Here is a 27153-nt window from a genome sequence, read left to right as displayed (position 1 = left end):
TCATGTCAACAGTGTGTGAAAGATGTCTCATTTGTTTGAGAGTTACGAATTCTACAGGGAGTAGATTAGAGTAGAGTAGAAAGAAATGGAAAGAAACTCCTATGAAAGAATAACTTTCTAAAAATTGTTTTGTCTTTTAGACTTGTGACCCTTCTGTTAATGAGCCCTGCTTTGTCTCGAGTTGGTCATGAGTTCAGCTGGCGCTGGGTATTCACAATGATCTGGAGTGAAACGAAAGGGATGCCTAATATAAACATGGCCCTTCTGCTTGCCTACTCTGATCTTTATTTTGGATCTGACAAAGAAAAATCTCAAGTAAAGAAAGCTGTATTTTCTTATTTGAATATTGTATACAACTATTGCTGTGTATATAAAATATATTTTTTTGTAGTGAGGTAGCTCAACTTCACTTGGGATGTAGGAGTGATTTAGCTATGATGGCAAGACTGGGGAGAGGAGGAACAACTGGCAACTTTCCTTCACCCCATTCTAGCTTAGGAATTCCTAAGTTTCTTCATACCCTAAAAATAGGTTTATTACAAAGCTCAAAGTAATTCAAACTTATCAATCATTTAAAATAGTATCTGAGGCCGGGCGCGGTGGCTCAAGCCTGTAATCCCAGCACTTTGGGAGGCCAAGACGGGTGGATCACGAGGTCAGGAGATCGAGACCATCCTGGCTAATACGGCGAAACCCCGTCTCTACTAAAAATACAAAAAACTAGCCGGGTGAGTTGGCGGGCGCCTGTAGTCCCAGCTACTCGGGAGGCTGAGGCAGGAGAATGGCGTGAACCCGGGAGGCGGAGCTTGCAGTGAGCTGAGATCCGGCCACTGCACTCCAGCCTGGGCGACAAAGCGAGACTCCATCTCAAAAAAATAAAATAAAATAAAATAAAATAAAATAAAATAGTATCTGATACAAAATGTACACTCAATAATGTTTTAATTATTTATTGCACTCAAGAGAAGTGGAAACTTTCTTATGATTGGCCCTGTTGCCTTCTGTAACTTTCTGAGGCCTCATTTAGTAATGCTATGAGCCAAAACATTTTAATTGTCAGGTAAAGCACTCTAAACAGTACCCTCAAACTTTGCTTAGCAGAAAATACTGGGCATAATTCTTCTACCATGTGCCTGGGCAAGATAATTACAAGGATCTCTATAAGAAAATTTCTATGCAGATATCACAGAGCATCTGATGCTTTTATTATCTGAATTTTTTAAAACAAAAATTCCAAGTGTATAAAGAGAAGTGGCAAGATAATCATTATGTGTCTACTTAAATAATATTCAGTCCAAATATTTAAAAAACTCATCTTTAAACTGCCTTTAAAATCAAAATTATCCAATATTGTATGACCTCTCCCTTCTATCTATTTCTACATACCCAAATAATCAAGATCAATGTCATCACCATACACCTGATCAGTGTGATGGCTACCCTTGTGCACAGATCTAGGTTCTGAAATTTTTAGCTTAGCTGCTATTTGCTGCGTGGACATCAGCAAGTTTTTAATTCCCACCTCACCTCAAGTATCAGTTTCCTTACTCCAAAACAGACTTAATAGTATCAATGGTTTGCTGGTAAATATTTAACAAGTAACTTAAGTGTTGAGGTGAGAGGAAGCCCTAATTTGCAGTATTTGTCCATTTCTGTTGTGTAATCACTTCCACCAACAGAACATCAGTCAGCTCACAAACTTCCTGAAATTGAATGATTAGCTCTCATGAGCTAGTGAGAGCCAGCCTAGCACACTACCATCACAAAGCATTATTATGAGAAACAAAAAATGTACATAAAATGCTTGGCACATTGTTTCGCATATAGCAATTGTACAATAAATACAAGCTCTGATGATGAAATTATAGTGATGATATACTCTGCAGTAGTGTTTTGAAATAAAATTTTTAGTAAATAAAATCATTTAGTAAAATATCCTCACTAGAAGGAACTCCTTGAGAAGAAAGTAGCACTCCTTTTCTCAATTTAATCTAGCAGAACCCTACAGTTAACCTAATACTTACCCAGAGACATTACAATAAAGGGTTAAAAATACTAACATCAAAGACCTATTGCTTTTTTAATTCTGTCTCTACTATTCACAAGTTATGTTATATTGGGAATGTCACAGTGCCCCAGCCTCCCATCTGTGTGATTGTACAGTATTGGTAATTACCTCACAAAATTGCAGTGAAGATTAAATAAGCCTGGTATATTGTATTATATGACTATTATATGTGTTAGCTCTTATTAATTTTAAACTATTTATCTAATTGAGTGGTCTTTTACCTAGAATGCAATGCGCTTTAGATTGATTTAGGAACTTTTAGAAAAAATATCAATGTCTGTGGAATTCTAGTCTTTACTGTGATGAATAGTGGATATCAGACTTACTTTCCATAGTAAACAACTACAAAAATGTTTAAAATATGTGAAGCAACTGATTTGGGGTATTGGATAAGGGACATTGCCTGGTTAGATCCTTCAGAGAAGCAGAATACATAAGGAGAATTCACATTCACTCTGATCTTTCTTCAAAAATGTGGCACAGAGACGTGAGGGCCAAACAGGGTGCAGTAAATTTACTGGGTGGAAAACACGTGTATGAGAGGTTAGGGCTACTTAAGTAGCTAGAATTTGGGGAGGCAGAATATCATGGAGGGAAGAATTGTATGGAAAAAGGAGCACCAGAAATTTAAATGTCCTTGGATCATTATTTCAATACTAATCATAATAAGCAGAGATTTTGGAGGAGGAGCAGCAGATAAGAGCTGCTTGGGAGCTTTTGGCTGAATGGATATTGTAAAGGCCACACAGCTCTGGCAGATACTGGAGTTCTGACTAGCCATAGTGTATAAACCTCACTGAAAATCACATAGGTTAAGTTGTGAATCCAGAAAGACCATGTCTTAGAAATAAGAATTATGTCTAGGCCAGGCACAGTGGCTCACACCTGTAATCCCAGCACTTTGGGAGGCCGAGGCGGGTGGATCATGAGGTCAAGAGATCGAGACCATCCTGGCCAACATGGTGAAACCCCGTCTCTACTAAAAATACAAAAAAATAGCAGGGCGTGGTGGCGGGCGCCTGTAGTCTCAGCTACTCAGGAGGCTGAGGCAGGAGAATGGCGTGAACCCAGGAGTCAGAGCTTGCAGTGAGCAGAGATTGCGCCACTGCACTCCAGCCTGGACGACAGAGCGAGACTCCATCTCAAAAAAAAAAAAAAAAAAAAAAAGAATTATGCCCTAAAGAAATGTGTATTTTAGACCTATTTGAAGAAAGACTAGGATCATACCTTAGTGGGATAATGTGATCTGCCAGTAAATTAACTGCCTGACACAAAACTTGAAACTCTTTACAGGAAGACAATGTAATCAAGACTCTCAACAATGTAACATCCATAATACATAGCCTAAAATCAAATACTACTGTGCATGTGAAGAAGCAGGAAAATGTGGTCTATTACTAAGAGAAAAAGTTATTCAATAGAAATAGCCACCCAAAGATGACACAGATGTTGGAACTAGCAAAACTTTTAAAAATATACTCAAGAATCTAAAGAAAAAATGGACATAAGAAATGAAGATATGGGGTATTTCAGTGAAGGCGGTGGCTCAAGCCTGTAATCCCAGCACTTTGGGAGGCCGAGACGGGCGGATCACGAGGTCAGGAGATCGAGACCATCCTGGCTAACACGGTGAAACCCCGTCTCTACTAAAAATACAAAAAACTAGCCGGGCGAGGTGGCGGGCGCCTGTAGTCCCAGCTACTCCGGAGGCTGAGGCAGGAGAATGGCGTAAACCCGGGAGGCAGAGCTTGCAGTGAGCTGAGATCCGGCCACTGCAGTCCAGCCCGGGCTACAGAGCAAGACTCCGTCTCAAAAAAAAAAAAAAAAAAAATCTAAAGAAAAATTCTAGCAATAGGAAATATCCAAACTAAAAATTTTTGTTATCAGCTTAATGGCAGATTAGACTGTGCAGAAGAAAAAAAAATAAGTTCTAAGTTAATATGTTCTACAAGAGTGAGAAAATATATGAAGCAAAAACTGATAAACCTAAAGGGAGAAATAGATAAATTATAATTGGACATTTTAATACCTCTCTATATAACTCAACAAATTATAGAACAACTAGACAGAAAATCAGCAAAGATATGAAAGAATTGAAATCATCATCGACCAATAGGATCCAATTTTTATGGAAATTATATCAATTGATGCAGAAAAAGTATTTTACAAAATGTAAAATTCATTCATGATAAAAACTTCAAAACATTTGAATAGAAGGGAATTTTCTAATGTTGATAGAGAGCATCTGTAAAAAGTCTATAGGTAACAACATAATTAATAGTGAAAGACTATTTTCCCTTTAAGATTTGGAACAATGTGAAAGTGTCTGCTTTTTCTTTTTTTAAAACTTTTATTTTAGGTTCAGGGGTACATGTGCAGGTTTGTTATATGGGTAAACTGCGTGTCATGGAAGTTTGGTGTACAGATTATTTCACCCAGGAAATAAACATAGTACCTGATAGATATTTTTTCCATTCTCACCCTCCTCCCAGCCTCCACTCTCAAGTAAGCCCAGTGTCTGTTGTTTTCTTCCTTGTGTCCATATGTACTCAACGTTTAGCTCCCACTTATAAATGTGATATATGGTATTTGGCTTTCTGTTCTTGTGTTAGTTCACTTAGGATAATGACCTCCACCTCCATCCATGTTGCTGCAAAGGACACGAGGACATGGTCTTGGTTTTTTTTTTTTTGCTTTTGTTTTTTTGTTTTGGTTTTTGTTGTTGTTGTTGTTTTGTTTGTTTTTGTGTTTTTAGAAAACCTTTTATTTTAGGTTCAGGGGAACATGTGCAGATTTGCTACATAGGTAAACTCACGTCACAGGGGTTTGTTGTACAGAATATTTCATCACCCAGGTACTAAGCCTAGTACTCAATAGTTATTTTTTTCCGATCCTCTCCCTTCTTCCATCCTCCATCTTCAAGTAGTCTCCACTATCTGTTGTTCCCTTCTTTGTATCCATATATTCTCATCATTTAGCTCCCACTTATAAGTCAGAACACCCAGTATTTGGTTTTCTGTTCCTGCGTTAGTTTACTAAAGATAATGGCCTCCAGCTCTGTTCGTGCTCCTGCAAAGGACATGATCTCATTCTTTTATGTGGCTGCATAATATTATGATATGGTTTGGCTCTGTGTCCCCAGCCAAATCTCATGTTGAATTGTAATTCCCAGTGTTAGGGGAGGAACCTGGTGACTGGATCATGGGGATGGATTTCCCCCATACTGCTCTCATGGTAGTGAGTGAGTTCTCATGAGATCTGGTTGTTTAAAAATGTGTAGCACTTCCCCTTTCACTCTCTCTCTCTCCTGCTCTGCCATGTGAAGATTTTGCCTGCTTTTCCCCTTTGCCTTCTGCCATGATTGTAAGTTTCCTGAGTCCTCTCCAGCCATGCTTCCTGTATACCCTGCAGAACCATGAACCAATTAAACCTTTCTTCTTTATAAATTACCCAGTCTAGCCGGGTGTGGTGGCTCATGACTGTAATCTCAGCACTTCAGGAGGCTGAAGTGGGTGGATCACTTGAGGTTAGGAGTTTGAGACCAGCCCGGCCAACCTGGTGAAACCCTGTCTCTACCGAAAATACAAAAATTAGCCTGTGTGGTGGTGTGCACCTGTAATCCCAGATACACAGCAGGCTGATACATGAGAATCTCTTGAACCCTGAAGGCGGAGGTTGCAGTGAGCCGAGATTGCACTGTTGCACTCCAGTCTGGGCGACAGAGTGAAACTCCATCTCAAAAACAAAAACAAAACAAAACAAAAAACCCAAACAAACAAAAAACACCCAATTTCAGGTAGTTCTTGATAGCAATGTGAGAATGGACTAATACATATTCTGTGGTGTATATGTACATTTTCTTTATCCAATCTGCCATGGTGGGCATTTAGGTTAATTCCATATCTTTACTATTTGTGAACAGTGCTGCAATGAGCATAGGCATGCATGTGTCTTTATGGTAGAACAATTTATATTCCTTTGGGTATATACACAGGAATGGGATTGCTGGGTCAAATGGTAATTCTGATTTTAGCTCTTTGAAGAATTGCCACACTGCTTTCCAAAACGATGGTACTAACTTACACTCCCACTAACTGTATAAGTGTTCAATTTTCTCTGCAGTCTTGCCAGCATTTGTTATTTCTTCACTTTTTAGTAAGAGCTATTCTGACTGGTGTGAGATGGTATCTCATTACGGTTTTGATTTGCATGACTCTAATGATCAATGATACTGAGCTTTTTAAAATATGCTTGTTAGCTTCATGTATGTCTTCTTTTGAAAAGTGTCTGCTCATGTCCTTTACCCACTTTTAATGAGGTTGTTTGTTTTCTTGTAAATTTGTTTAAGTTCTTTATAAATGCTGCATATTAGACTTTTGTCAGATGGATAGTTGGCAAATATTTTCTCCCATTCTGTAGGTTTTATATTTACTCTGTTGATAGTTTCTTTTGCTGTGCAGAAGCTCTCACGTTTAATGAGATCAATTTATCAAGTTTTGCTTTTGTTGTGATTGCTTTTGGCATCTTTGTATGAAATCTTTGTCAGTATGTCCAGCATGGTATTGCCTAGGTTGTCTTCCAGAATTTTTATAGTTTTGAGTCTTACATTTAAGTTTTTAATCTATCTTGAGTTGATTTTTTTTAAGTAATGTAAGGAAGGGGTCCAGTTTCAACCTTCTGTATATGGCTAGCTAGTTATTCCAAAACCATTTATTGAATAGGGAGTCCTTTCCCTATTGCTTCTTTTTGACAGCCTTGTCAAAGATAATATGGTTATAGGTGTGCAGCCTTATTTCTGGACCCTCTCTTCTACTCTCTTGGTATACATGTCTGTTTTTGTACCAGCACCCATGCAGTTTTGATTACTGTAGCCTTGTTGGACATTTTGAAGTCGGGTAATGTGATGCCTCCAACTTTGTTCTTTCTGCTTAGTATACCTTGGCTATTTGAGCTCTTTTTGTTTCCATATGAATTTTAAAATAGATTTTTCTAGTTCTATGAATGTCATTGTTAGTTTGATAGGAATAGCATTGAATTTGTAAATTCTTTGAGGCAGTATGGCCATTTTAATTATATTGATTCTTCCTATCCATGAACATGGATTATTTTCCATTTGTTTGTGTCATCTCTGATTTCACTGGGCAGTATTTTGTAATTCTCATTGTAGAGATTTTTTACCACACTGGTTAGCTATATTCTTAGGTATTATTTGGGCAATTATGAATGGGACTGCATTCCTGATTTAGCTCTTGGCTTGATTGTTGTTGGTGCATAAGAATGCTGATGAATTTTGTATGATGATTTTATATCCTGAAACTTTGCTGAAGCTGTTTACCAGTTGATGGAGCCTTTGGCCCAACTATGAGGTTTTCTAGATACAGAATCATGTCTTCTGCAAATAAGGATAATTTGACTTCTTCTTTTTCTATTTGGATGCACTTTATTTCTTTCTCTTGACTGATTGATCTGGCCAGGACTTCCAATACTATAATGAGTAGGACTGGTGAGAGAGGGCATCCTTGTCTTGTGCCAGTATTCAAAAAGAATGCATCCAGCCTTCGCCTACTCAGTATGATACTGGCTGTGGGTTTGTCATAAAGGGCTCTTATTATTTTGAGGTATGGTCCTTTGATACCTAGTATATTGAGAGTTTTTAACAGAAAGAATTGTTGAATTTTATTGAAGTCTTTTCTGCATATATGGAGATCTTCATATAATTTGTCTTAACTTCTGATCAATCATATTTATTTACTTGCATATATTGAAACAACCTTGCATCCCAATCAAGACTACTTGATTGTGGTGGATTAGCTTTTTCATGTGCTGCTGGATTTCGGTTTACTAGTATTTTGTTGAGGATTTTTGCATCAATGTTCATCAAGGCTATTGGCCTCAAGTTTTCTTTTTTGTTGTTTCTCTGCCAGGTTTTGATATTAGGATGATGCTAGCCTTATAGAATGATTTGGGGAGGAGTTTTTCCTCCTTCGTTTTTTGGAATAGTTTAAGTAGAAATGGTACCAACTCTTCTTTGTGTATCTGGTAGAGTTAGGTTGTGAATTTGTCTGGTCCATGGCTTTTTTTGGTTGGTCTATTTGTTACTGATTCAATTTGGAAACTCATTACTGGCCTGTTCAGGGAAACACTTTCTTCTTGGTTGAGGCTTGGAAAGATGTATGTGTCTAGGAACTTATCCATCTCTTCTAGGTTTTCTAGTTTGTGTGCATAGGGGTGTTCATAGTAGTCTGTGATGGTTATTTGTATTTTTGTGGGGTCAGTGGTAGTGTACCCTTTGCCATTTCTAATTTGTGCTTGTTTGAATGTTCTCTTTTCTTCCTTATTAGTCGAGCTAGCAGCTTATCTGTCTTAGTAATTTTTTCAAAAATAAAAAGAACTACTCGATTCATTGATCTTTTGAACAATTTTTTTTGTGTGTTTTGATCTTCTCAGTTCAGCTCTCATTTTGCTTATTTCTTATCTTCTGCTAGCTTTGGGGTTAGTTTACTCTTGCTTCTCTAGTTCTTTTGGTTGTGATTGTAGGTTGTTAACTTGAGATCTTTCTTTTTGATGCAGGCATTTAGTGATATAAATTTCTTTCTTGACATTGCCTTAGCTGTGTCCCAGAAATTCTGGTATGTTGTCTTTTTGTTCCTATTAGTTTTGAAGAACTTCTTGATTTCTGCCTTTATTTTATTATTTATTATGAGTTTTATTTACCCAAAAACTCATTAAGAAGCAGGTTGTTTAATTTCCATATAATTGGGTGGTTGTGAGTAATTTTTTAGCCTTAATTTCTGTTTTTATTGTGTTGTGATCTTAAAGTGTTTACAGTATGATTTTGCTCTGTTGCATTTGCTGAGGATTGTTTTATGTTTGATTGTGTAGTTGATTTTAGACTATTTACCATGTGGTGATGAGAAGAATGTATATTCTGTTGTTTTTTGATGGAGAGTTCTATAGAGGTCCATAAGATCCATTTGGTCCAATGCTGAGTTCAGATCCTGAATATCTTTGTTCATTTTCTGCCTTAATGATATGTTTACTACTGTCCGTGGAGTGTGGAAGTCTCCCACTATTATTGTGTGGGAGTATAAGTCTCTTTGTAGGTCTCTAAGAACTTGCTTTATGAATCTCAGTGCTCCTCTGTTTGGTGCATTACTATTTAGTATAGTTAGGTCTTCTTATTGAATTGAACCCTTTACCATTGTGTAATACCCTTCTTTGTGTTTTTAAAAACTTTGTTGTTTTAAAGTCTGTTTTGTCTGCAAATATGATTGTTTAACTCCTGCTTTTTTTTTGTTTTCCATTTGCTTGGAAAATATTTTATTTTGAGCTTATGGGTGTCACTGCAGATGAGAAGGGTCTCTTAAAGACAGCACACCATTGGCTCTTGGTTCTTTATCCAGCTTGTTACTCTCCATCTTTTAAATGGGACATTTAGCCCATTTACAGTCAAGGTTATCATTGATATGTGTGGATTTGTTCGTGCCATTGTGGTGTTAACTGGTTATTATGTCAGTTTGTTTGTATAGTTGCTTTATTATGTCACTAGTCTGTGTATTTATTTGTGTTTTTGTGTAGGCTGGCAGTGATCTTTCCTTTCTATATTTAGTGCTTCTTTCCAGATCTCTTCTGAGGCAGATCTGTTGGTAACCAACTCCTTCAGTATTTGCTTATCTGAAATAAAAAAATCTTATTTGATGTTCACTTAGGAAGCTTAGTTTGGCTGGATATGAAATTATTGGTTGAAGATTTTTTGTTTAAGAATGTTGAATATAAGCCCCCAGTCACTTCTGGCTTGTAGGGTTTCTACTGAGAGATCCACTGTTAGCCTGATGGGGTTCCTTTTGTAGGTGACCTGCCCTTTCTCTCTAGCTGCCTTTAATTTTCTTTTCTTCATTTTGACATTGCAAAATCTGATGATTGTGTGTCTTGGGGATGATCTTCTTGCATAGAATCTTGCAAGGGTTCTCTGTATTTCCTGAATTTGACTGTTGGCCTCTCTAGCAAGTTTGGAGAAGTTTCATGAACAATTTGCTGAAATATGTCTTTTAAGTTGTTTGCTTTCTCCTCATTCCTTGCAGGGATGCCAATATTTTGTAGTTTTACCTCTTTACATAATCCCATATTTTTCAGAAGTTTTGTTTAACCTTTTTCATTTTTTTTCATTTTTGTCTGACAGTCTTATTTCATGGATCAAGTCTTCAAGTTCCAAGTTCCTCATCCTGATTTATTCTGCTGCTAATACTGGAGATCACCTGTGGAATTTTTGTAGTGTGTTTTTCAGCTCTATCAGATTAGATCTGTGTATCATTTATTGTGATTCTTAGCTTCCTTGGATTGGTTTTGCCATTCTTCTGAATCTTGATGATATTCATTACTATCCATATTCTGAATTCTATTTCTGTTATCTCAGCCAACTCACCCTGGTTAAGAACCCATGTTGGAGAACTAGTGTGGTCATTTGGAGGACATAAGACACTCTAGCCATTTGAGTGGACAGAGTTGCTACATTGGTTCTTTCTCATCTCTGTGTTTGGGTGTCCCTTTAACTGTGGTGCAGATTGAGTGCAGTCAGTAGACTTCTTTTCTGAATGTTTTCACTGGGCCAAGGCTTTGTGCAGAGTCTTTATTTGTAAATGACTTCTTGTCTTTGGTTTCACAGTGGGTATATGTTAGTGAGGTATTTTTGGTGTTGAAACTTTGGACTGTGAACCAGCAGGCGGTGGTTAGGTATTGTGGTCAGTTGGTGGGCTCTTGCTCAGTCACATGGCTCCCCTATATTTCCTCACAGTTGCAGCCATGCTCTCTGTCAATGACCTGAACATGTTGGCTCCTCTCCTACTTGAGTGCTGGCTGTAGATCATGAACTGGCACTCCAAGGCTGCCTACCACAGCTCTTGTGTGATCTCAGGTTTTATGTTTCTTCCCCAACTTGGAGGCAACAGTGGAAGGGACCTTAGCAGTGGTTGTGGATGAAGGTCTTTTGCCTGTCTGCTGGGCACTGCACCCCAGAGAGATGCAGGTGAGCAATCATTCAGTGCAATTGTCCAGAATAGGGGGTCTGTGCTGTGGGCCCAAGCTTAGTGAGGAGATACGGGCTTAGAGGCCCACATAAGAGTCTAGTTACTTTTTCATAAGGATTCTGTGGTATACTGGCAGTCATCTCCAGTCCCTAGTCTGCTCAGATTTTCCAGGACCTGAAGGTATCACTAGTGATGACTGTGAAACAGAAAAATGGTGTCCTGCCCCTCCCCATCCCTTTTGGAGCTCCAGCCAAGGGAGGTACAGACATTTTGCCAGCCTGAACACACCAGCAGGAGGTGGCTGGAGTCTCTAGTTGGTGGATCCCACCTAGTGAGGAGGAATGGGATCATGGACCCACTTAAAAAAGCAGTCTGGCCTCTTTTCCCAGGGGCAGCAGTGCTTTGCTGGCAGTTCACTCCAGTCCTTGGTCACCCTTGACTCTCTAAATCCTGAAGGCAACAATGGGCTAAGCCTACTAAACAGCAAAGATGGCCGTCCACTCCACCTTCTGAGAGCTCTGTCCCAGAGAGTTTTGAAATTGCTGCTGGCCAGAAAACACCAGCAGTGGTGGCTGGACACCACAGTCAGGGTGTCCCACCCAGTGAGAAGGATCAGATCAGGAACCTGCATAAAAAGGCATTCTGGCTGCTTTTTCATAGAGCAGTTGTGCTGTTCTGGGAGTCTGCTTGAAGACTCTCCAAAGCCTAAAGGCCACAGTGGCTTAGGGTGAGAAGCAGCAAAGATGGTCTACCTCTCCTTCTAGGTAGCACCATCCCAGGGAGGCTGGAAACTGCTGCTGACCAGAAAACACTGGTGAGGGTGGTCATAGACTGTGGTCAGGAAATTCTGCCCAGTGAAGAGAACCAGGACCTGGGACCCATGTGAAAATGCAGTCTGGCTGTTCATCCATAGAGCTGCTGCACTGTGCTCCCCAGAACAGGGAGGACTTTTCCAGTCCCTAGTCACCTCAGAATCCCTGGAGCTCAAAGGCAACAATGGCTAAGCCTGTGTAACAGCAAAGATGGTGGCCCATCCCTCCCACAGGGACCTCCATCCCATGGAAGCCAGGAACCACTTCTAGGGTGACTGGGGAGCCCAGTCTGCAGTCTGACATGCAGAGCTACATGAAATATTCACAGAGCAGCCACTCAGGCACATATGGAGTCCTGGGCACTTCAGATACCTGGGCTTCCCAGCAAAAATGGCAACAATTTGAGCAAAGTTGGGAGTTAGACCCCTGTTTATACCTCTAGGAAAGGAGATGATTCAGGGGGCTGACCCAAGAGTTGCAAAGTTCCATGGGAGAAGCATGCATACCCAGAATCACTCATTCACTCACCCACCTGGAGAGGACAAGCAGGATCAGGGACCTGCATAGGAAAGCAAGCTGGCTACTCTTCCATAGGGCAACTACACTAAAGGCAACAATGGCAAAGGCTGTGAAACAGCAAAGATGGTGGCTCGCACCTCCCTCTCAGAGCTTGGTCTCAGGGAGGTGTAATGCTGCTATTGGTGGATGACTGAAGTTTCAAGCAGTGGGTCTTATCCCGGGAGGTGCCATGGCAGCGATGCCTGTAGACCATTGCTACTTATCCCCTCTGGATCACCCCCTTTCATAGAGTATGTACAGGAGTCTAATCTCTGATTTTGCTGAAGTTGCAGCCACTTTTGCTGGGAACCCCAAGTATCTGAAGCACCTAGGGCTCCACCTGTGCCTGGATGGCTGCTCTGCTAAGACTCCATGTTAGACTGAAGGTCCTGATGGAGTGGGTTCATGAGGGGATCTCCTGACCTGAGGGTTGCAAAGATCCATGGGAGAAGAATGGGTACCCGGGATCACCCACTCACACATCACTTCCCTGGGGTAGGGGAGGCTCCGCTGACTCTGTGTCACTCCAAGGTGGGTGGTCATCCTGCCTTGATTTTCCTTGTTTTCTGTGGGTCAAGTTTTTGTTTGACGAATCCCAATGTGTGTACCTGGATGTTTCAGCTGAAAGTGCTGTATTTACTCACCCCTTCTATTTCTCTCCATGATAGAGGTGCATACTAGCTGCTTCTAGCCAGCCATCTTGGTCAGTTTCCCAATCTTGTTCTTTTTATGACTGCAGAGTATTCCATGGTGTATAGGTACCGCATTTTTAAAATCCAGTCTACAATTGATGGCCATTTTGCTTGATTTCATGTATGTGCTCTTGTGAATAGTGCTGTGATGAACATACACATGCACATGTCTTTATGGTAGAACAATTTATATTCTCTTAGATATATACCCAATGATGGGATTGCTGGGTCAAATGGCAGTTCTAAGTTCTTTGAGAAGTCACCAAACTGCTTTCCACTATGGCTGCCCTAATTTACATTTCCACCAGCAGTATTTAAGTGTTCCTTTTTCTCTACAAACTTGCCAGCACCTGTTATTTTTTGACTTTTTAGTAATAGCCAGTCTGACTGGCGTGAGGTGGTATCTCATTGTGGTTTGGATTTGCACTTCTCTGGTGATAGCAATTTTCACATGTTTCACATGTGTGTTGGCCGTCTGTATGTCTACTTTCTTCTTTTGTGAGTTGTGAAAAACCATAGAAAACACCAATGAAGCCAGAAGTTGTTTATTTGAAACAATAAACAAGATTGATAGGTTGCTAGCTAGACTAATAAAGAATAAAAGAGACTATCCAAATAAACACAATCAGAAATGACTTACAGGACTTTACCACCAACTCCACAGAAATACAAAATCCCTCAGAAACTGTTGTGAACACCTCTGCACACAAACTGGAAAACCTACAAGAAATAGATAAATTATTGGAAACATACACACTCCTGAGATTAAACCAGGAATAAATTGAAACCCTGAACAGACCAATAATGAGTTCCAAACTTAATTCTGCAGCTAATAACCTACCAACCAAAAAAGCCCAAACAAATTCATAGCTGAATTGTACTACATAGATAAAGAGCTGGTACCATTTCTACTGAAACTATTCCAAAAAATTGAGAATAGACTCCTCTCTAATTTATACTATGAGGCCAGCATCATCCTAATACCAAAACCTGGCAGAGGCACAGCAGAAAAAAAACTTCGGGTCAATATCCTTAAAGAATATAGATGCGAAATCCTCAAAAAAATTCTTTGGATGCCAGGTAGATTCAATACATACAAATAAGTAAATGTGATTCATCACATAAACAACTTAAAACTAAAACCATGTGTTTACTTCAATAGGTGCAAAAAAGGCCTTTGATAAAATCCAACATTCTTTCATGTTCAAAACCCTTAAAAAACTAGGTATTGAAGGAAGATACCTCAAAATAAGAAGAGCCCTCTGTGACAAGCCCACAGTCAACATCATACAAAATCAGCAAAAGCTGGAAGCATTCCCCTTGAGAGCTGGAACAAAACAAGGATGCCCATTTTCACCATTCCTATTCAACACAGTTCTAAGAGTCCTAGTCAGAGCAATCAGGCAAGAAAAAGAAATAAAAGGCATCTAAATAAGAAGAGATTAAGTAAAACTATCTCTGTGTGCAGAAGATATGATTTTATACATAGAAAACTTTTTGTGAAATAGAATTTGAAGAAAACTACTTTAATCTTATAGAAGGGATTTATTTAAAAATAAAAACTTAAAAACTTAAAGATAAGTGACACTTAATGGTAGAATACTGAATACTTTCCCTTAAGTTTCAAATAAGGGCAAATACATCTGCTTTCTTCATTTTTATGAAACATTATACACAATGTGCTACCTCAGGCACTAGGGAGAAAAAAGGCACACAAATTGGTAGATACTAAATAACCAGTAGATTTAATAAGTGAATTTAGCAAAATCATGAAATTCATGTTCAGTATACAAAACTAAATTATATTTTTATATACTAGCAACAAACAAACAGAAAAATGAAATAAAGAACATAACAATAGCATCAAAAACATGACACAGTAACCAAAATAATGAAATACGTATGTGTCAGTTATCATTATCTATGGCTATGTAAAAAATTGTCCCAAAATTCAGTGGCTTGAAACAAGAAACATTTATTATCTCAGTTTCTGTGAGTCAGGAATCTGGGTATAAATTAAGTGGGTGCCTCTGATTGTTTCTCTCATAAACTTGCATTTAAGCATAAACTGGTTCCATCAAAAGGTTCAACTGGGGCTACAGAATCTGCTTCTAAGGTGACTTGTGTGGTTTTGTTGACAAGATTCAGTTGTTTGCAGGCAGTGAACTAAGGGCTTTAGTTTCTTGTTGACTCTTGGCCAGAAGCCTCCTTGTCATTTGGACCTCTTCATAGGTCAGCTCGCAATATGGTAGCTGGCTTCTCTCAGAATGACTATGCAAGAGAGCTAGAGAGAGCAAACCCTCAAGACAGAAGCCACGGTCTTTCTTTAACCTAATTTTGAAAGTCACTTCCCATTACTTCTTCATATTCTATTTATTAGAAGTGAGTCAATAAGTCTAGTCCATATTTAAGATGACTAAGTATCTAATATCAACAGTATATTTCAGTATATTTCAGTGTGTGAAATATACACACACACACACACACTCAGTGTAAACTGAGTACTACTTTACATTTTCTCTTCCAGAGTGAGTTGTATGCAGTATGTGGCCATGTTTGCTAACATATTCATTCTTGACAAAATTCTGAGATTATAAAATGTATATGGTTAATATTTGGGCTTGTGACCTGACTTCTAAGAGCTGCTTCTATCACAGAGTTAGGTATTCAATTAACAAAGTAGAAATTTGAGCACCACCTTGTCCACAAGACATTTTAAATAAACACGTAGCCCGGTGTAGTTAGTAGGTGGATGGACACCACTTTCATAAGTTGAGCTTGAGTTCACTACTCACTTGTGCAGCTTGATATGCTAGGTGGGGACACTCCCCTATGGGTTGTCTTTATATCACCATCTTTCTAAGCCCAGAGATGTCATAAGTGACAAGAAAAGTGATAGGATTGAGAAATGGGTGTCACTGCTTCATTTGGAACACGTTGTTAACGATGGTTGAAAGATCAAATAAAATAGTAGTTTTACATTTCAACACAAGCATAAGCAGTCCTTGATGTTTTTTTGATGGTATCAGCTGGAAAGCCTCAAATCTAAGAGGGCTTCCCACCCCAGATATAAAATAGATGTTGCCTGTTGCTGTGCTTATAAATGAAAAAGGAAGTTGAGGACACTTTTGCAAATGCCAGAATGTAAGATTCATTCAGTGTGCTCCCTGGGCCTCTAAAGAATGCATTGACAGGATTTGCTTATTTTCTAAAATTAGCTTCATTCAATATTGATTATTCTCCTTTTCCTCTCTGAGAATGAACTCTGTATAAAATAAGCTTCTGCCTATTTGCATTTATCCTCCAAACCCAATCTAACAGGATGTTTTCAATTTAAAAACAAGAGAGGAAAAGACCAGAGATTTTCAGGAGAAAAACTGGAGGAAAATGGGGACGAAACCTCAGAAAGCAGCTATTCCTAGCAGCTTCCTAGTTAAGAACCTCGATGCGGCCTCTAGTCTCTGTCTGTATTCTTCTGTATTTAACCTTCAGATCGTAAGCCTTTTCTGGCAAGCTCTTCTTTTTCCTCTTCTTCTCCTTCTTCTCCTTCTTCTCCTTCTTCTCCTTCTTCTCCTCCTCCTCCTCCTCCTCCCCCTTCTTCCTCCTCTTCCTCCTCTTCTTCTTCTTCTTCTTCTTCTTCTTCTTCTTCTTCTTCTTCTTCTTCTTCTTCTTCTTCTTCTTCTTCTTCTTCTTCTTCTTCTTCTTCTTCTTCTTCTTCTTCCTCTTCTCCTTCTTCTTCTTCTCCTCCTCCTCCTCCTCCTCCTCCTCGTCCTCCTCCTCCTCTCTTTTCCTGAAACTTTCTATGAATGGCTATGGCATCATTAATGCTGCTGAATATCTTTAAACTCTTTGCACAAGCAAGTGTGTAGCTTAAGGCCACTACTGGTGAGGAAACCAAGTGTCCTCTGTGCCTTTTTACTTTCTGTGAAGTAATTTAAGAACATCTAAAAAATTAGATTTTAAAAAGTTATCTTGGTACAACACCGTGTGCATATACACTTGGGAGCTTAAAAAGGTGTTTTGTCTGGAACTTAGAAGCAGCTCTAAATCTAGTAAGGCAGACTTTCTAACATACCTAGTTTTATTTATTGACTTTACTGGAGTATGATAGGAAAATGAAGACTCTTTACTCAGTTCTGGTGTTGCTCATAACTTACCGAGAGGCTAATACTAAACTTGGAAAATTGTTTAAGTACGTTTTATCAAGCAGTCTGGGTTTTGTTTTTTAATACAGTTTTTAATGGATATCTGAAAACTGAAGGAAACTTTAAAGGTATTTTAGTGGTGCAGGTGAAGGTGCCAGTTGCTATTTGGTATCACACTCTACAAAAGCTTCATTACTTTACTTGATGCTGGTTGCTAAGCAGCAATTGCACAGAGCATTAGTCTACTGGGTGCCTTTACAAGCCAGAGGCTGATGCTACACTCTTGATGTCATGTGAGGAAATAATGCACATGCTCTAATTGCTCACCAGGAAATAAACCTAGAAACAGAAAATGAAGAACAAAAATGTTGCTTGAAATAAGACATGATCAACATGACCATATTTTGAAACATTTCAGGAAGGTTGCTTCTTGTCAAACTTGCCTGGCAGAGTTTGTTCAAAACTTGTATTTAATAAATGAACACCCGACTTACAAAAAAAAAAAAAAAAAAAAGGTGACTAAGTATCAACAGATAGATACCTTTGAAAGCCAACTTAGAGGCTTCTTTCCAAAATATGCAAGACTTGTGCACTGAAAACAACATGGCATTGTTGACAGAAATTTAACAAAACCTACATAAAATATATGTTCCAATCATGGATTTGAAGACTTGGAATTATTAAGATGTCACTATACTTGATGCAATTCCAATCCCAGAAGATTTTAGAAATAGATACACAAAATCTGAATTCCATATAGAAGTATAGAAGACTGAGAATAGCCCTAATAATATTGAAAAGGAAGAACCAAATTTAAGGACTTACACTATCTGATATCAGGACTTACTGTAAAAATACAGTAGTTAAATCAGTAGCATCCTGGCATAAGAATAAAAAAATAGATGAATGGAGTATAATAAAGAATTCAAAAAAGACTCACATTTATGTGGTGAATCGGTTTTTGACAGATTCTGAAACAGTTCAATGAGAGAAAAAATATTTTTTTCAATAAATGATGCTGAACTACTGTATTCACTTAGAAAACAAGAAAAGAAAAACTCTATTTTTACCTCACACCATACCTAAAAGTGATTTAAGATGGACCATAGACTTAAATATAAAATTAAAAACTCTAAAATTTTTTGAAGAAAATACAATGGTAACCCAATTTTTAAAAAATGTACAAAATATTTGAACAGACACTTCTTCAAAAAGAAAGATGTGTACTAATATGCATGTTAAAAATATTCAACATTATTACTCTAAGGAAACGCAAATTAAAATCACAATGAGACACGCCATATGCTATTTAATTTATATGAAGATTTTGGAATTGGCAATTCTTATCTACAGAAGTAGAAATCAAAATACTTGCTGCCTCTCATTGGTGAAGGACTGATTAGGAAGGAGCATTAGAGAAGTGTTGGGGATGTGAGAATATTTTGCGTCTTGACAGGACTGAGAGTTACATGAGTAGATATACACTGTCAAAATTGACAAAATGGTACTTGAGTACATTTCAATGTATGTACATTATACCTCAGATTTCCTTATTACCAATGCTTGGGCTGCACCCTTGAAGAATTAGATCAGAAGATTCACTGGGGATCTCCTGGGCACCAATATTTTAAAGTTTCTCTTATGATTCTAATGTTCAACTTTGGGAGCCTCTCGTGTGGTTTCATGCTCTATCCCTGATTGCATCTGTGGATATAGAACAGAAGAGTAGCTAGGGTTAAACATAAATTCTGGAAGTTAGAATTCCATAAATCCCCAAAAATGTGTAGCCTCAGACTGAAAAGTGTTAGTTCACTTGTCTATCAAGACTGACTTGGGATACAAGAAGATAAAATATCAAGTGGCACCAAAGACACTTATTGCTCCTTCTTCCTGACGATGAAAGGGTACCAATGAGGCAAAGTGTGAGATGGAGAACACATATCAAGGGCCTTGAGTTGTTCTCCTTTCCCAGGTGAGGAGAAGTTTTTGATGCAGATATGCTGGTAATGTTGAACAGAGAACGATGTGGCTATGCACAGCCAGGTGTGTATAGTGGATAAGGACTGATAAGTATAAGTGTATTCTCAGCTACCAGGAAGTGCAACAGTGGAAGTCAAAGATAAATATTCCTTCCCAACGTCTGTATAAGTGTTGATTTACTTGTCAAAACTCATGTCTTAATTTTGGTTTGGTAATAAATCATGGATGAATTATGAGCAGGAAGATGGAGAATACCCAGAGTGCTTTCATCATGTCTCAGATTAATTCCTCCCCTGCCATGAGCATCTATTAACACAGTACAACGTAGCTTAATTTATATTGTTAAATATAGGCTATATTATGTGAAATTGTAATGAATACTTACTTTGTATTTTCTTCAATTCTAGATATTATTTCATGGAGTGTTAGTATGCCTAATAACCCTCATTGTCAATAGATTCGTTTTGCCAACTGCAGTTACTATACTAGGTAAGCCCTAAAAATTACTATTCCTGTGGAGAGAAAAACATTCTAAATGTGGTCAAAAAGTGATAATAATAAAGAAAGAATCCATAGGCAGCATAGTGAGACTCCCATCTCTACAAAAAGTTTGAAAATTAGCCCGGTGTGGTGGTGTATATCTATAGTCCTAGCTATTCAGAAGGCTGATAGGGGAAGATTGCTGGAACCCAGGAGGCTGATGCTGCAGTGAGCCAAGATCACACCACTGCACTCCACCCTGGGCAAGACAGCAAGACCCTGTCTCAAAAAAAAAAAACCATATAAATTATATAAATATGAGTCAGTGGTGCCTAATTTTTTTCAAATTTTATTTTACATATGCAGGTTTGTTACATGGGTATGGGTATATTGTGTGATGCTGAGGTTTGAGATACAGATCTCATCACCAAGGCAGTGACCACAGTACCCAAAAGGTAGCTTTTCAACTCACATCCCATTTCTCTTTCCCCACTCTAGTACTCCCTGGTGTCCACTGTTCCCATCTCTATGTTCATGTGTACTCAATGTTTAGTTCCCACAAAAGGTATTGGATTTTCTGCTCCTGCATTAATTCACTTAGGATAGTGGCCTCTGGCTTTATTCATGTTGCGGCAAAGGGCATAATCTTGTTCTTTTTTATGGCTGTGTAGTATTCAGTGGTGTATCTGTACCACATTTTCTTTATCCATTCCACCAATGATGGACACCTAGGTTGATTCCATCTCTTTGCTGTTGTGAATAGTGCTGTGATGAACATACAAGTGAATGGGTCTTTTTTGTAGAATGATTTATTTTCCTTTGGCTATCTTGGGGTGGCTAGCTTGAATGGTAGTTCTGTTTATAGCTATTTGAGAAATCTCCAAACTGCTTTCCACAATGACTGAACTAATTTATATTCTCCTTTCTCACCAGGAGTACATAAGTGTTCCCTTTGCCCCACAGCTTTGCCAGCATCTGTTATTTTTTTGACTTTTTAATAATAACATTCTGACTGGTGTGAGATGGTATCTTATTGTGATTTTGATTTGCGTTTCTTTGATGATTAGTGATGATGAACATTTTTTTCAGGTGTTTTTTGGCCACTTGTATGCCTTCTTTTGAGAAGTGTCTATTCATCTTCTTTGCCCATTAAGATTTTTTTTAGTTTTAATTTTTGTGGATACATAGTAGTTGTATATATTTATGGGGTACATGAGATATTTTGATACAAGTATAAAATGTGTAATAATCAATTAAGGTAAATGGAGTATCCATCACCTCAAGTGCTTATCCTTTGTGTTACAAACAATTCAGTTATACTTTTTTGTTATTTTTAAATGCACAATTATTTATTCTTGACTATAGTCACCCTATCGTGCTATCAAATGACAGATGCTTTTCATTTTTTCTATTTTTTGAACACATTAATCATCCAAATTTCCCCTTAGCTCCCCACTACTCTTCACAGGCTCTGGCTAACCATCATTCTACTCTCTATCTCTGTAAGTTCAATTGTTTTAATTTTTAGCTCCCACAAATAAGTGAGAACATGCAAAGTTTTTCTTTCTGTGCCTGGCTTATTTCACTTAACATGACCTCCAGTTCCATTGATGCTGTTGCAAATGACAGGATCTCATTTTTTTTAATAGCTTAATGGTATGCCATTATGTATATGTATAATATTTTCTTTATCCATTCATCTGTTGATGGACACTTAACCTTTGCCAATTTTTAAATGGGGTTATTGGTTTTTGCCTGTTGCTTTAAGTTCTTTGTAGATTCTGGATATAAGATCTTTGTTAGATGTATAGGTTGCTAATATATTCTCCCATTTTGTAGTGGTCTGTATACTCTATTAATAATTTCTTTTGCTTTGCAGAAACTCTCTAGTTTAATTAGGTCTCACTTGTCAATTTTTGTTTTGTTACAATTGTTTTGGGGACTTAGCCAAAAATTATTTCTCAAGACTGATGTGGAAAAAGTTATTTCCTAGGTTTTCTTCTAGGGCTTTGAGGTCCTACATTTAAATATTTAATCCATCTTGAGTTAATTTTTGTATATAGTGAAAGGTAGGGGTCCAGTTTCATTGTCCTGCACACAGCTAGCCAGTTATTGCAGCACCATTTATTGAATAGGGAATCCATCCCCCATTGTCTGTTTTGTCATCTTTGTCAAACATCAGATGGCTGTAAGCGTGCAGCTTTACTTTTGGGTTCTCTATTCTGTCCCATTGAGCTATGTATTTGTTTTGTACCAACACCATGCTGTTTTGGTTACTGTAGACTAGTAGTGTAGTTTGAAGTCAGGTAGTGTGATGCTTCTGGCTTTGTTCTGTTTGCTTAGGATTGTATTGGCTATTTGGGCTCTCTTTTGGTTCCAAATAAATTTTAGAACTGTTTTTCTCTAATCCTGTGAAAAATGACATTAGTAGTTCAATAGAAAGTGTGTTGAATCTGTACATTGCTTTGGATAATGTGGCCATTTTAATGGTATTGATTCTTTCAATCGATGAGCATGGAATGTTTTTCCATTTATTTGTGTCATCTCTGATTACTTTTGCAGTGTTTTATAGATCTCCTTGTAGAGATCTTACACCTCCTTGGTTAGCCATATTCTTAGATATTTCTCTTTGTTGTGGCGATTTTCTTCTTCTTCTTTTTTTTTTTTTTTTTTTTGGAGACAAAGTCTCTTTTTTTTTTTGGAGACAGAGTCTCTGTCGCTCGGGCTGGAGTGTGGTGGCGCGATCTCGGCTCACTGCAAGCTCCGCCTCCCGGGTTCACGCCATTCTCCTGCCTCAGCCTCCGGAGAAGCTGGGACTACAGGCGCCCGCCACCTCGCCCGGCTAGTTTTTTGTATTTTTAGTAGAGACGGGGTTTCACCGTGTTAGCCAGGATGGTCTCGATCTCCTGACCTCGTGATCCGCCTGCCTTGGCCTCCCAAAGTGCTGGGATTACAGGCGTGAGCCACCGCGCCCTGCGGATTTTCTTCTTTTTTATTTTTAAAATGTTTGTGGGTACATACTGGGTGTATATGTTTGCGGGGTACCTGAGATGTTTTGGTACAGGCATGCAATGTGAAATAAGCACTTCGCAGGGAATAGGATATCCATCCCCTCAGGCATTTATCCTTTGAATTACAAACAATTAAATTGCTCTTTAAATTATTTTTAAAATTTAAAATGTAACTCTTTAAATTATTCTTAAAATGTAAAAGTATTATTGACTATAGTCACCTTATTGTGTTGTCAAATAGTAAGTCTTATTTATTCTTTCTATATTTTTGTGCCCATTAACCATCCCCACCTGCCCCCATTCCCCACCACCTTTCCCAGCCTCTGTTAACCATCATTCTACCCTCCATGTCCATGAGTTAAGTTGTTTTTATTTTTAGATCCCACAAATAAGTGAGAATATGTGATGTCTGTCTTTCTATGTGTGGCTTATTTCACTTAACATAATGATCTTCAGAAAACACAACAGGTGCTAAATTTCTTAGGAAGCTAGAAACTGTATGTATTCTAAAACAAAAAGATAGTTTGAGAGATTGGAGTCTTAAAAGATAATGCAGATAATTTATGATATGTGCTTAACTGGCTCATGCAATTATAGAAGCTAAGTCCCAAAGTATGCATTCCAAAGGCCTGAGAACCAAAAGAACCAATGGTACAAGTTCCAGTTAAAGTCTGAAGGTAGGAGAAGACTGAAGTGCCTTCTCAAAGCCCATCAGGCAGAGACAACAAATTCTCTCTTGTTCAGACTTCTGTTTCATTGAGGCCTCCAACAGATTGGATGAGCCACACCCACACTGGGAAAGGCAATGTACTTTACTCAGTCTACCAATTTAACTGTCACCCTCATCCAAAAACACTCTCACAGACACACCCAGAATGTTTAGCTGAATATATGGGTACCCTGTGGCCCAGTCAAGTTGACACATGAAACTAACCATTATACCTCTGTTTCTTTGTTTCCTCATATATCAAACTGGGAAAAAGGACTCACCTCAAAAGGTGGCCAGATAACCAAAAACTTAATGCATGCAAAGTGCTGAAATATGCTTTTGCAGAATATAGTAAGCACTCAATAAACATTAGCTGTTACTATTACATGCCTCACTTTTTGCGAGAAGAAATAAGAAAGCAGAAAATTTTTAACTCTTTAGTATTCCCATTATTAAACAATTTATGTTGAAATTTTACTTAAAGATTAGTGACAATAAGATAAAAGGAAGCTTTCTAACCCATATCAAAATGGTGGTGTTTCTACTATGTATCAAATGTGTGTTTGTATCAAAGGTCTTCGTGATGCCACGTCAACAAAATATAAATCAGTTTGTTGCACATTTCAACACTTTCAAGAGCTAACCAAGTCTGTAGCCTCTGTCCTTAAATTTGACAAAGATCTTGCTAATGCTGATTGGAACATGATTGAGAAAGCAATTATACTTGAAAACCCATACATGGTAAGCAAGTAATATCTTTTTTATTGCTTTAATGCAGATTTGATTACACTGAAGTATAAATCAGATCATAAATATTAATTCATAATTTTTAACATTTGTAATTGACAGAGAAGTCGTGTTGATAACTCTATTTAACCAAGTAGTAAGGGGGGGTGTTAAGGAATTTCATGGTAACTGTGGGGCAAAGTAGAAGTCATAACCCCTTTGAATACATATGTTTAAAATACATGTTTTATGTTTATGTTTAAAATACATATGTTTAAATTCAAAAGAGGAAGCTGTGTATTGGAGATCCTTTTAAAAGACATCATAGGTCAGCACAGTGGCTCATGCCTGTAATCTTAGCACTTTGGGAGGCCAAAGCAGGTGGATTGCTTGAGCCAAGGAGTTTGAGACCAGCCTGGCAACATGCCAAAACCATGCCTCTATAAAATATACAAAAATTAATTGGGTGATGGTGTGCACCTGTAGTCCCCGCTACCCGGGAGACTGAGGTGGGAGGATCACTCAAGCCTGGGAGGTTGAGGCTATGGTGAACCATGATTGTGCCACTGCACTCCAGCCTGGCCAGCAGAGAGAAACCCTTTCTTAAAAAGAAAAATTATATATATGTGTGTGTGTGTATGAAAGTGAACCTTAGAAAATGGCTAGTTTTTGACCAAATTGGGAGGGGTCAGGGGCCTTTGTTTATTTATTTAGGCTATTGTATATCTAAGCATTTGCTAGACCTTAATTTATGGTTAAAAATATTTTTAATATAAAATAGAATTCAAAGCCAATACCATAAGTTTAGCTGTGCGAGATGTCACCTTCTGCTTCTGAGATATGCTTTAAGATATCTGTAGTCACACTTATTCTTTTAAGAACACTCAGCACACTAATCTGTCACGATTTCCCTCAAGAGAAATAGTAAAAGTTGTCCTGGGGTCCTCAGAGCTGCTGCACTTTTCCATGTCCTACATCATGTCCAATTTTCAATGGTTTTTACAATGTTTTTGTTTTTGTTTTTTTGCATCACACAATATGAGGGGCCGAGTTCTAGGAGTGCTTAGGTGAGATAATTCGTCTCTATGAAGTAGAGTTCTGAAAAAATCCATTTCCTATCCACTGAAACAGTGCTTAAAGCTCCAGATAGGAATTTAGAACTAACCATTGTACCTGCAGGAATACTGCCAGGATTTCTGGATGGAACAAGTACTGTGTCATACCCAAGGATTTCTCTAGTAGCTTCCAATACCTGATTGTGAACTTTTGCTGACTTGTCTGCATCAGAATTATCTAGAAAGCTTATTCAAAATAATGATAGCGTTTTCACCTGCTCTCTGAAGATTTTTATGCAGGTGGTCTGAGCAGGGCCCCAGGAATATTTTAAATCCACTATCCAGCTAATTCTAAAGTAGAAGCCAGTGATCAAGCCACCACTCTGGTACTTGATCTGTTTCAGAAGGCAGAGGATCAAATGACTACATTCTCCTTTCTGTGATGCAAACATGAGGGATATTATGGTATTAAAGATAGAACACTGACCTTGGAATCAGAAAATCTGACTTTATAGCCTGGCTTTCTCACTTAATAGCTTTGTAATTTTGGGCATATCATCAATTTTCTCTAAGCTTCAGTTTCTCATCTGTAGATTATTCATACTCCCATTTCCTTTATGCGTGTTCACTTTCTATTTTATATTAAGTGATCATTTTAAAGCAGTGGTTGTCAAGTTTTAGCTGCAGCAAAATTTTCAAATGGGGTTTTAGAAACACAGATTGCTGCCCACTCCTCCAATTATGATTCAGTAGGTCTAAGGTGGGATCTGAGAATGCACGTTTCTAGCAATTCCCAGGTGATTCTGATGCTGCTGGGAAACCACACTTTGAAAACCGCTAGTGTAAAGCATGATCATATATGTGATAGCTTTTTAAACTGTTAATAATGCCATGTAAAAGTAAAGATATGATATAACTCCCCCCACAAAACTGACAATTATTTTACCTTCTATAACTGAGCAAATGATTAGACATCTAAGCAAATGATGAGGATCTGAGCACTTTTCTGTATTTATTTCTGTAAGAAATATATGTCTAATTTCTATAAGAAATTCACTCACATTGCATTCTAGCTGGGAAAATATAATATCTCATGATGGTTTTGATTTTCATTTCGCTATTGACTAGTGATGTTAAATTTTTTAATGTATTTGTTGACCATTGTGTGTCTTTGAGAAATGTCTGTTCAGATCCTTTGCTCATTTTCAAATCATACTATTTGTTTGTTTGTTTGTTTGTTTGTTTTTGCTGTTGAGTAGATTTGCTACCATTTTTCAAAGCAAACTGGTACAAAAACTGCTTGTGGATTATGCTAAACAATGTGTTAATATTCATGTGTTTTTTGTTCTTTTATTTATGTTTTATTTAGTTAAACCAAGAAGAAACAACAGAACAGCAGAAGGTGAAATGTCCACACTGTAACCAGGAAATAGATGAGATCCTTAGCATTGAAGCAATGGAGCTGGCCAACAGGCGTCTCTTGTCGGCACAAATGGTACTGTGTTATTCTCTTTTGAAATTATTTTTGGCTAAAAATTATACTGGAAAATCCCTCCTTTATAAAGACATCGTGATCATGCTCACTTAATAGATTGTTTACAAAAAGCAAAGGGAAGTTTGAAATTGTCTTAGGAGTCTGCTTGATCGCAAAAAAAAAAAAAAAATGAAAGAAAGAAAGAGAGAGAAAGAAAGAAAAAGAAAGAGAAAGAAAGAAAGAAAGAAAGGGAGGGAGGGAGGGAGGGAGGGAGGAAGGAAGGAAGGAAGGAAGGAAGGAAGGAAGGAAGGAAGGAAGGAAGGAAGGAAGGAAGGAAGGAAGGAAGGAAGGAAAGAAATTCACTCACATTAGCTTAAGTAGAGTGGTTTATTTATGAAGAAAATGGCAATTTCACAGATC

At 38.0% G+C, this 27153-nt stretch overlaps 1 protein-coding gene across 1 annotated transcript in view; it reads left to right on the top strand.

Moving 5' to 3' along the window:
- SLC9C1 (solute carrier family 9 member C1) overlaps positions 1 to 27153 on the top strand; it is a 114943-nt gene that overhangs the window by 25356 nt on the left and 62434 nt on the right. The window contains 4 exon segments of the mRNA XM_038002620.2: positions 141 to 315; positions 19686 to 19767; positions 24053 to 24219; positions 26629 to 26754. Coding sequence (XP_037858548.2) covers positions 141 to 315; positions 19686 to 19767; positions 24053 to 24219; positions 26629 to 26754 — 550 coding nt within the window.

The sequence above is a fragment of the Chlorocebus sabaeus genome, chromosome 22, assembly GCF_047675955.1.
Source record: "Chlorocebus sabaeus isolate Y175 chromosome 22, mChlSab1.0.hap1, whole genome shotgun sequence".
Taxonomy (NCBI): domain Eukaryota; kingdom Metazoa; phylum Chordata; class Mammalia; order Primates; family Cercopithecidae; genus Chlorocebus; species Chlorocebus sabaeus.
Note: the sequence above shows the minus strand (reverse complement) of the source record. Positions and strands in the feature narration are given on the sequence as shown.